At 48.4% G+C, this 11,574-nt stretch overlaps 1 protein-coding gene across 1 annotated transcript in view; it reads right to left on the bottom strand.

Moving 5' to 3' along the window:
* Window positions 1-581: 581 nt before the first annotated feature.
* The window catches only part of naalad2 (N-acetylated alpha-linked acidic dipeptidase 2), a 23,103-nt gene continuing 12,110 nt past the window's right edge, over window positions 582-11,574 (bottom strand). Inside the window, exons 12-22 of the mRNA XM_055879603.1 lie at window positions 6,701-6,786; window positions 6,314-6,433; window positions 5,466-5,548; window positions 5,287-5,350; window positions 5,118-5,185; window positions 2,415-2,506; window positions 1,871-1,961; window positions 1,417-1,681; window positions 1,250-1,331; window positions 1,055-1,147; window positions 582-955 (exon numbers count right to left, since the gene is read on the bottom strand). Of these exons, the coding sequence (XP_055735578.1) occupies window positions 766-955; window positions 1,055-1,147; window positions 1,250-1,331; window positions 1,417-1,681; window positions 1,871-1,961; window positions 2,415-2,506; window positions 5,118-5,185; window positions 5,287-5,350; window positions 5,466-5,548; window positions 6,314-6,433; window positions 6,701-6,786 (1,234 nt within the window). The 3' untranslated portion in view covers window positions 582-765. The remainder of the gene's footprint in view (window positions 956-1,054; window positions 1,148-1,249; window positions 1,332-1,416; window positions 1,682-1,870; window positions 1,962-2,414; window positions 2,507-5,117; window positions 5,186-5,286; window positions 5,351-5,465; window positions 5,549-6,313; window positions 6,434-6,700; window positions 6,787-11,574) is intronic.

The raw sequence follows: 11,574 nt of genomic DNA, 5'->3' as shown, positions 1-11,574 counted from the left end.
ACTGAAACACTGTCTGAGGGCAATAACCATCAGGTCTTCCTACTACCTCTATCTTCTCACTGAAAAGAGATCCAGGCAGCTATCACCATAGAAACCCTCACCTGGATCTGTAACTACTGGATCAGGATCTGTAACTACTGGATCAGGATCTGTAACTACTGGATCAGGATCTGTAACTAATGGATCAGGATCTGTAACTTATGAGCAATTAGGTATAGTGAGTCAGAAGTTTTCGACCACACACACACACACGCACACGCCCACACACACACATGGATCAGTCCTCCTGTTCTTTGTGAAGTGCATTTGAGACTGTGTGTGGCATTTTATTGATATCAGCTTCCTTCCAGCGAATTTAACTGGTCAAACGATGTTCTCTTACCTTCATCATGGTTGTGCTTTAACTGTCTTTGTTTTGGGTTGTTTTACAGCAAGTCTGAAATCTGTGATTTAGTTTCACTCTTTGCTATCACACAATGTGCTATCACACAAACTTAATAAAACTCTGCACCTACATTGTAATTACACTGCTGAGGATGGGCTATCTTTATACCAGAGGGATGAAGTTCACAAACCATTACTTCATTAAAAGTCTGATTTTATTTTCAAAATGGTGCAGTTTTACTAAAAGCAGCCAGATAGCGATGGGAGAGGATGTGGCTTCAGACTACTGGCTCAGATAAAGCATGGAGTGTAAGGCAGGGCTGGTGTGTCTTTCTCAGGTGCTGTGTGTGTGTGTGTGTGTGTGTGTGTGAGATCTTTTGTTTAGGCAGGGGGTGTGAGTGTCATGGCGGCAGCTTGGACGGTAAACGCAGCGATGCTGATCTGTCGCCTCACTTCGTCCCACGCCTGTTTGGGATTGGCTGTACGCTCGATGTCGAACAGCGCATCATAAATGCCAGGGAAGGACTCGCCAGCATATTTATTATGACTGCTGGGAGCAAAGATCACATGTCTGGAGAGAGGGAAGAGGGTGAGAGAAAATACAATCTGATTCTAAACTGATCATAAAGACATTACACAGCATTGAGTATGTGCTGTAGCTGGCTCTCACCTGTAGAACGGTCGGCCAGGTAAACCTAGCGGGTCCACGAAGGCTCTCTCCAGGTACATTAGCTGGTCATTGACCATACGTATCTGTATAGGGCTGAGAGAGTACGGGGAACACACCTGTTAACACACTTCCACAACAATAAACACAACCTATGAAGACACGCTAGAAAGCACACACACACACACGCTCTCTTACTCTGTCCTGTCCAGAGTGTTGAGACGCTCATGGAAGTCCCTAGCAGCCACAGTGAAGTTCTCCACCGCAGAGAACAGAGAATCTGGACAAAAACAAATTAGACTTTGTAGGTGATGGGGGATTCAGAATGAGTGTCTTTGTATGTAAACGTGTGTGTTTTCTCTTACCGAATGATACCCCATATTTCACAAGAGCATCTGGGTGTTTCTGTCCCAGCTGAGCGATGGTGTGGGCGTACTTTGTCAGAGAGCCAGCGTATTGATTGGCATCGAGGGGGAGGAGCTGTGAATCAGCCAATAGGAAGATGAGGCCTCCCCTGACCTGAGCTACGGCTCTGAGCTTCCGGAAGGAAGGGTCGTAGAACCTCTCCACCAACTCAAAGGTCTCATACACACTGTGATACACTGGGTAGCTGCTGTACCGCTCTGTCTTCTACAAAGTAGAATACACACACCGCTTTGTTTGCATGAAAAAACATGAATGGGTTTTCCTACTTTAAATGCCCGATGATGACTCCCATGTTGATGCTGGCGGGCTATTGTATTGCATCAAAAGGACATCTGCAATGTGCTCCTGTCTCCAGGTTCACCCGTCAGCCCCCCAGAACAATGTCCCTCTCACCCTGTTCTTGGTGTATCGGGCCCTGCCTGCTGCGATGCCCAGTCGGATAAAATACGCCTCAAAGTCACTGCCTGAACCCAGCTTACTGATCCTACAGGGAGGGAGGGAGAGAGGGAGGGAGGGGGAGAGAGGGAGGGGGAGGGAGGGACGGGGAGGGAGGGAGGGAGAGAGGAAGGGAGGGGGAGGGAGAGAGGGAGGGGGTGGGAGGGGGAGAGGGAGGGAGGGAGAGAGGGAGGGGGAGAGAGAGAGGGAGGGGGGGGTGGGAGGGGGCGAGAGAGAGGGAGGGAGGGAGGGGGAGAGAGAGAGGGAGGGGGAGAGAGGGAGGGAGGGAGGGAGGGGGGAGAGAGGGAGGGAGAGGGGGAGAGAGAGAGGGAGAGGAAACCACAAAAGGTTGGTTCATATTGTAATTGTTTCTACACCAAATGAGTTAGTCTGGATAAGAGCATCTGCTAAATGACAAACATCTAAAATGTAAATAAAATCAATCAATAAAAGTGCAAGTGATCAGAGTGATAAGTCTATTGTGGTTGGTAGTGGGTCTGACCGGGGTGCATCGCGGTCATCTGTCCAGTTGTCGCGCTTGTGCCAGCTCTCATACAGAGACAACCCCTCCTCTCCCTCCTCTGGACTGGACACCTACAGAGAGGTATTGTTGTGTTATAGTCTGGAACTATGTCGGTCTACACCCTGTGAAAGTAACCACCTCTTCTGTTTACTTCTGTATCATGTCCCCTAATCTTTTGAATGGGTTTGATCAAATTCATCAAAACGCAGTCCTTTAATATACACAGTACCAGTCAAGTCTGGACACACCTACGGTACTCATTCAAGGGTTTTTCTTTATTTTTACTATTTTCTACATTGTAGAATAATAGTGAAGACATCAAAACTATGAAATAACACAAATGGAATCATGTAACTAAAAAAAAAGTGTTAAACAAATCAAAATATATTTTAGATTCGTCAAAGTAACCACCCTTTGCCTTGATGACAGCTTTACACACTCTTGCCATTCTCTCAACCAGCTTCATGAAGTAGTCACCTGGAATGCATTTCAATTAACAGGTGTGCCTTGTTAAAAGTTAATTTGTGGAATTTCTTTCCTTCTTGATGCGTTTGAGCCAACCAGTTGTGTTGTGACAAGGTAGGGGTGGTATACAGGAGATAGCCCTATTTGGTAAAAGACCAAGTCCATATTATGGCAAGAACAGCTCAAATAATCAAAGAGAAACAACAGTCCATCATTACTTTAAAACATGCAGGTCAATCATTTCAGAAAATTTCAAGTGCAGACGCAAAAGCCATCAAGCACTATGATGAAACTGGGAAGACCGAGAGTTACCTCTGCTGCAGAGGATAAATTCATTAGAGTGAACTGCACCTCAGATTGCAGCACAAATAAATGCTTCACAGAGTTCAAGTAATAGACACATCTCAACATCAACTGTTCAGAGGAGACTACGTGAATCAGGCCTTCATTGTCAAATTGCTGCAAAGAAACAACTACTAAAGGACACCAATGACAAGAGACTTGCTTGGGCCAAGAAACACGAGCAATGGACATTGCTGGAAATCTTTGGTCTAATGAGTCCACATTTGAGATTTTTGGTTTCAACTGCTGTGTCTTTGTGAGATGCAGAGTAGGTGAACGGATGATCTCCGCTTGTGTGGTTCCCACCGTGAAGCATGGAGGTGTGATGGTGTGGGGGTGCTTTGCTGGTGACACTGTCTGTGATTTACTTACAATTCAAGGCACAGCATTCTGCAGCGATACGCCCATCCCATCTGGTTTGCGCTTAGGGACTATAATTTGTTTTTCAACAGGATAATGACCCAAAACACACCTCCAGGCTGTGTAACGGCTATTTGACCAAGAAGGAGAGTGATGGAGTGCTGCATCAGATGACCTGGCCTCCACAATCACCCGACCTCAACCCAATTGAGATGGTTTGGGATGAGTTGGACCGCAGAGTGAAGGAAAAGCAGCCAACAAGTGATCAGTATATGTGGGAACTCCTTCAAAACTGTTGGAAAAGCATTCCTCATGAAGCTGGTTGAGAGAATGCCAAGAGTGTGCAAAGCTGTCATCAAGGCAAAGCGTGCCTACTTTGAAGAATCTAAAATATATTTAGAATTGTTTAACACTTTTTTGGTTACTAGAGGATTCCATATGTGTTATTTCATCGTTTTGATGTCTTCACTATTATTCTACAATGTAGAAAATAGTAAAAATAAAGAAAACCCCTTGAATAAGTAGGTGTGTCCAAACTTTTCACTGGTACTGTATATTGTGAGGGCATTTTGAAGTTAAACCTTACTAATGCTTGTGTCCTAAAACATCTGTCTATAAGCCTAGGCATTGGGTTTGAGATTGTCATATAAACTAACTCACAGAAGATAGAAAAGTGTGTATGCTCATTAATAGAGGCCTGTCCTGACTGTTTGAGTGTATAGAATGACCCCATGATGTCTGGCCACAGCCAAGAATTGCCAGAAACGGACTGGTTCCTCTTGATCGGAGACAGAGTAAAGGTTATATCCTGCACACCAGTAACAGAGCTCTTGTTCTGTTTGGAGCCTGTATCTGGGCCAAAGACTCATGTTTTCTGTGTGTGTGACCAGTACAACCATACATCATCTGGGCCGACAGTCAAAGGCGCTTGCTTGCCCAACTTGGGGGAACCGTTGAGCTACTGTTAGAGGAAGTATGTATGGAGTGTCATCCTGTCATTCTGGCCGATATTGTCCTCTCAGTTGCGACAGAGTGAGGCAACCTTTTCCCCTAGTTGTCTCCCCTCACACACACACATACACATACATAGGGTCAGGTGTTTTGCAGATGCTTGCATGGGGTAGCGTGACTATATAAATGTTCCTGTACTCTGTACATGAGGCTCTCACTTCATCTCACCTGTGTGGCTGGGGCGACCAGCCTCCTAATTATAATGCGTTTTTAATAAAAGTAATACCTTGACTAATTATTGATTTAGCCTCTCCTCATTATTAGTTAAAGGTAGAATTTCCACCACAATATAAAATTACATTTGTGTTTGTGGATGAATTATACTTCTGCCAGAAGCCTTATATGAAGTTTCTGTGCTGAAAACCATTCGTTATGTTTTTGCCCATTGAATACCATTCAAAAAGTGTTCAAAAGTTCAAAAACTACAACGCTACTTCCTGGAAAGCAACGCGCCACAGTGTAATCCTGAAATAGACAGTTGATAGACAGCTGATTCAAGTTTACCTGTTTGGTGATGTCGTACACCAAGGTGTGGAGAGAGGGAGTGCAGTCTATCCTCAATGTGTACATACCTGCAACACACAAAGAAACACACACACACACACACCTGAGTGTCATTTTCACATGTGACAAACCACACAACCCCCCCCCCAACACACACACACAAACTCACCCTCTATCGCTGAGTCTGCATTGATGTAAGCCACTGCTCTCTGCTGCAGCACTTTGGCGTTTTCCTGTCAAGGAGAAAGAGACAGGACAGACATTTTGATTAGAGTTTAATCCTCTCTGTTAACAGAGGACTACAGTACACGTTTCCCTCGCCACAACCTCACATAATGTGTGTAGTACCTCAGCCCACTCTGTTGATCCCAGCAGTCCAAACTCCTCTGCATCCCAACTGGCAAATACTATGGTCCTCCTGGGCCTCCAGCCTATAACACACACACACACACACACACACACACACACACACACAGAACACACACACACACACACACACACACACACACACACACACACACACACACACACACACACACACACACACACACACACACACACACACACACACACACACACACACACACACACACACACAGAAAGTCCAGAGAAAACACACACTGGGTCAAATGCATTGAATCTCTAAAATATACAGCACTTCTTGGAGTCAAACATAATATGAGGAAACAGGCCTAATAGAACATTCTAGAACATGACTGAGAACTACTCCAGACTGCTACAGTATGGGAACATTCTAGAACAATACAGAGAACTACTCCAGAATGCTACAGCTTGGAAACATTCTAGAACAATACAGAGAACTACTCCAGACTGCTACAGCATGGGAACATTCTAGAACAATACAGAGAACTACTCCAGACTGCTACAGCATGGGAACATTCTAGAACAATACAGAGAACTACTCCAGACTGCTACAGCATGGGAACATTCTAGAACAATACAGAGAACTACTCCAGACTGCTACAGCATGGGAACATTCTAGAACAATACAGAGAACTACTCCAGACTGCTACAGCATGGGACCAGTCATCCTTACAGAGTTTTGCATGCAGATTACACCTGTGTCTGCTGTTTTATGTTTTTATGATGCAGCTGCAGTCATAAAGACTTGTCTCAGCACATAGTGGTTTGTGTTTTTAAATGCATGTTAATCTGACCCCCACACACACACACACCTTTTCTGAGCAGTTTCCCGGCGCTCCTTACACTCTCGTGCACCACGGCAGCTCCCGTTACCGGGTCGATCCCCCCGAACACCCAGGCATCCCGGTGGCCCCCCAGGATCACATAGCGGTCTGCCAACAATGGAAAGAGGAGGGGGGGGGGGGGGGGGGCACAATCACCATCTACGGTGCTCCTAATTCTGTTGTGAATCAAGTGTTGTGCCAGGTATTTGAAACAAAACAGTGATGATAGTTGTTGGTGTTGAGTTGTGTAGAGGAAGCTCCAGACTGTGTACAGCCAGCTCTGAACTGTCTCCCAACGTCCTGTCCCCTGGCTTCCATAAAGCCGGTCAACAGGCCCTTACTAGAACATTCAGAGAAGGCTGTGGGAAGTGGTACCTGGCTCCACGGCCCCTCGTAACCTCCCGATGACGTTGTATATCCGGGTCACCTGGTTGTTGGTGTGGATGTTCATACGTACCTTCCTGAGAACCACAGAGAGGAGACAGAGAGGAAACAGAGACAGAGACAGAGAGGAGACAGAGAGGAAACAGAGACAGAGACAGAGAGGAGACAGAGAGGAAACAGAGACAGAGAGGAGACAGAGACAGAGAGGAAACAGAGACAGAGAGGAAACAGAGACAGAGACAGAGAGGAGACAGAGAGGAAACAGAGACAGAGACAGAGAGGAGACAGAGAGGAAACAGAGACAGAGAGGAGACAGAGACAGAGAGGAAACAGAGACAGAGAGGAGACAGAGACAGAGAGGAAACAGAGACAGAGAGGAAACAGAGACAGAGACAGAGAGGAGACAGAGAGGAAACAGAGACAGAGACAGAGAGGAGACAGAGAGGAAACAGAGACAGAGAGGAGACAGAGACAGAGAGGAAACAGAGACAGAGAGGAAACAGAGACAAAGACAGAGAGGAGACAGAGAGGAAACAGAGACAGAGAGGAGACAGAGACAGAGAGGAAACAGAGACAGAGAGGAAACAGAGACAGAGAGGAGACAGAGACAGAGAGGAGACAGAGACAGAGAGGAGACAGAGACAGAGAGGAGAAAGAGACAGACAGAGAGGAAACAGAGACAGAGAGGAGACAGAGAGGAAACAGAGACAGAGAGGAGACAGAGAGGAAACAGAGACAGAGAGGAAACAGAGACAGAGAGGAAACAGAGACAGAGAGGAAACAGACACAGAGAGGAGACAGAGAGGAAACAGAGACAGAGACAGAGAGGAAACAGAGACAGAGAGGAGACAGAGACAGAGAGGAGACAGAGACAGAGAGGAGACAGAGACAGAGAGGAAACAGAGACAGAGAGGAGACAGAGACAGAGAGGAAACAGAGACAGAGAGGAGACAGAGACAGAGAGGAGACAGAGACAGACAGAGAGGAGACAGAGACAGAGAGGAAACAGAGGGGAGACAGAGAGGAGACAGAGAGGAAACAGAGACAGAGAGGAGACAGAGACAGAGAGGAAACAGAGACAGAGAGGAAACAGAGACAGAGACAGAGAGGAGACAGAGAGGAAACAGAGACAGAGACAGAGAGGAGACAGAGAGGAAACAGAGACAGAGAGGAGACAGAGACAGAGAGGAAACAGAGACAGAGAGGAGACAGAGACAGAGAGGAAACAGAGACAGAGAGGAAACAGAGACAGAGACAGAGAGGAGACAGAGAGGAAACAGAGACAGAGACAGAGAGGAGACAGAGAGGAAACAGAGACAGAGAGGAGACAGAGACAGAGAGGAAACAGAGACAGAGAGGAAACAGAGACAAAGACAGAGAGGAGACAGAGAGGAAACAGAGACAGAGAGGAGACAGAGACAGAGAGGAAACAGAGACAGAGAGGAAACAGAGACAGAGAGGAGACAGAGACAGAGAGGAGACAGAGACAGAGAGGAGACAGAGACAGAGAGGAAACAGAGACAGAGAGGAGAAAGAGACAGACAGAGAGGAAACAGAGACAGAGAGGAGACAGAGAGGAAACAGAGACAGAGAGGAGACAGAGAGGAAACAGAGACAGAGAGGAAACAGAGACAGAGAGGAAACAGAGACAGAGAGGAAACAGACACAGAGAGGAGACAGAGAGGAAACAGAGACAGAGACAGAGAGGAAACAGAGACAGAGAGGAGACAGAGACAGAGAGGAGACAGAGACAGAGAGGAGACAGAGACAGAGAGGAAACAGAGACAGAGAGGAGACAGAGACAGAGAGGAAACAGAGACAGAGAGGAGACAGAGACAGAGAGGAGACAGAGACAGACAGAGAGGAGACAGAGACAGAGAGGAGACAGAGGGGAGACAGAGAGGAGACAGAGAGGAAACAGAGACAGAGAGGAGACAGAGACAGAGAGGAGACAGAGACAGAGAGGAGACAGAGAGGAGACAGAGACAGAGAGGAGACAGAGAGGAGACAGAGACAGAGAGGAGACAGAGACAGAGACAGAGAGGAGACAGAGACAGAGAGGAGACAGAGACAGAGAGGAGACAGAAAGGAGACAGAGAGGAGACAGAGACAGAGAGGAGACAGAGAGGAGACAGAGACAGAGGGGAGACAGAGAGGAGACAGAGACAGAGAGGAGACAGAGAGGAGACAGAGAGGAGACAGAGACAGAGAGGAGACAGAGACAGAGAAGAGACAGAAAGGAGACATAGACAGAGAGGAGACAGAAAGGAGACAGAGAGGAGACAGAGACAGAGAGGAGACAGAAAGGAGACATAGACAGAGAGGAGACAGAAAGGAGACAGAGAGGAGACAGAGACAAAGAGGAGACAGAAAGGAGACAGAGACAGAGAGGAGACAGAAAGGAGACAGAGAGGAGACAGAGACAGAGAGGAGACAGAGAGGAGACAGAGACAGAGAGGAGACAGAAAGGAGACAGAGACAGAGAGGAGACAGAAAGGAGACATAGACAGAGAGGAGACAGAAAGGAGACAGAGAGGAGACAGAGACAAAGAGGAGACAGAAAGGAGACAGAGACAGAGAGGAGACAGAGACAGAGAGGAGACAGAGACAGAGAGGAGACAGAAAGGAGACAGAGACAGAGAGGAGACAGAGAGGAGACAGAGACAGAGAGGAGACAGGGACAGAGAGGAAACAGAGACAGAGAGGAGACAGAGACAGAGAGGAGACAGAGACAGAGAGGAGACAGAGAGGAGACAGAGACAGAGAGGAGACAGAGACAGAGAGGAGACAGAGAGGAGACAGAGACAGAGCCAGAGAGGAGACAGAGACAGAGAGGAGACAGAGAGGAGACAGAGCCAGAGAGGAGACAGAGACAGAGAGGAGACAGAGAGGAGACAGAGACAGAGCCAGAGAGGAGACAGAGACAGAGAGGAGACAGAGAGGAGACAGAGCCAGAGAGGAGACAGAGACAGAGAGGAGACAGAGAGGAGACAGAGACAGAGCCAGAGAGGAGACAGAGACAGAGAGGAGACAGAGCCAGAGAGGAGACAGAGCCAGAGAGGAGACAGAGACAGAGACAGAGAGGAGACAGAGACTACATTGATGTTGTTTCAGTAATCCCAATTCTCCTCCACTGTTGTTGATGGGAACAAAGAGAGCCCCTCCCTCACCCCTAGCCTTGGTGCCAATCTGTTCCTCTTCTCTTACCAACTCCTTATGGAATCGTCATGCAGAACGTGTTTGTCTTGACAATGACAATGGTGTAGGCAAAAGCACAAACAGATCTGGGAGCAGGCTACCTCTGCCCTACTCGTTGTGTGAAAATGTGTGTGTGTCAATCTCTCTCTCACAGAACACAGAGGAAGCCTGTATTCTACTGCTCTGGGCAACACTCCAGAGAATTAGAGAGAGAGAGGGGACGGCCTTCTGAGTGGCGCAGTGATCTAAGGCACTGCATCGCAGAGTTTCGGCGTCGCTACAGCCTGGGGATCGACTACAGCTGTGGCACAACCCGCCGTGACTGGGTGTCCCATAGCGTCATCCGGGTTAGGGGAGGGTTTGGCCGAGGGGGGGGGGCTTTACTTGGCTCATTGCGCTCTAGTGACTCCTTGTGGCGGGTTAAGTGAGCGGGTGTTAAGAAGTGCGGCTTGGCAGGTTATGTTTCGGAGGACGCATGACTTGACCTTCACCTCTCCTGAGCCTGTTAGGGAGTTGCAGCGATGAGACCAGATCGTAATCACCAAATAGGGGGTATTAATTACACACCAAAAACTAAAAAGGAGGAGGAGAGGTTAGAGAAGGGGAAGGGAGGGAGAGAGAGGGCTGAAGGAGACTTCAGGGAGAGAGGTTAGAGAAGGGGAAGGGAGGGAGAGAGGTTAGAGAAGGGGAAGGGAGGGAGAGAGGTTAGAGAAGGGGAAGGGAGAGAGAGAGGTTAGAGAAGGGGAAGGGAGGGAGAGAGGTTAGAGAAGGGGAAGGGAGGGAGAGAGAGAGGTTAGAGAAGGGGAAGGGAGGGAGAGAGAGAGGCCAGAGAAGGGGAAGGGAGGGAGAGAGGTTAGAGAAGGGGAAGGGAGAGAGAGAGGTTAGAGAAGGGGAAGGGAGGGAGAGAGAGAGGTTAGAGAAGGGGAAGGGAGGGAGAGAGAGAGGTTAGAGAAGGGGAAGGGAGGGAGAGAGAGAGGTTAGAGAAGGGAAAGGGAGGGAGAGAGAGAGGTTAGAGAAGGGGAAGGGAGGGAGAGAGAGAGGTTAGAGAAGGGGAAGGGAGGGAGAGAGGTTAGAGAAGGGGAAGGGAGGGAGAGAGAGAGGCCAGAGAAGGGGAAGGGAGGGAGAGAGGTTAGAGAAGGGGAAGGGAGAGAGAGAGGTTAGAGAAGGGGAAGGGAGGGAGAGAGAGAGGTTAGAGAAGGGAAAGGGAGGGAGAGAGAGAGGTTAGAGAAGGGGAAGGGAGGGAGAGAGGTTAGAGAAGGGGAAGGGAGGGAGAGAGAGAGGTTAGAGAAGGGGAAGGGAGGGAGAGAGAGAGGTTAGAGAAGGGGAAGGGAGGGAGAGAGAGAGGTTAGAGAAGGGGAAGGGAGGGAGAGAGAGAGGTTAGAGAAGGGGAAGGGAGGGAGAGAGGTTATATAAGGGGAAGGGAGGGAGAGAGAGAGGCCAGAGAAGGGGAAGGGAGGGAGAGAGGTTAGAGAAGGGGAAGGGAGAGAGAGAGGTTAGAGAAGGGGAAGGGAGGGAGAGAGAGAGGTTAGAGAAGGGAAAGGGAGGGAGAGAGAGAGGTTAGAGAAGGGGAAGGGAGAGAGAGAGGTTAGAGAAGGGGAAGGGAGGGAGAGAGAGAGGTTAGAGAAGGGGAAGGGAGGGAGAGAGAGAGGTTAGAGAAGGGGAAGGGA

The sequence above is a fragment of the Salvelinus fontinalis genome, chromosome 24 (assembly GCF_029448725.1).
Source record: "Salvelinus fontinalis isolate EN_2023a chromosome 24, ASM2944872v1, whole genome shotgun sequence".
NCBI lineage: Eukaryota > Metazoa > Chordata > Actinopteri > Salmoniformes > Salmonidae > Salvelinus > Salvelinus fontinalis.
The sequence above is the reverse complement of the archived record's forward strand: the minus strand, read 5'-3'. Positions and strand labels throughout refer to the sequence as shown.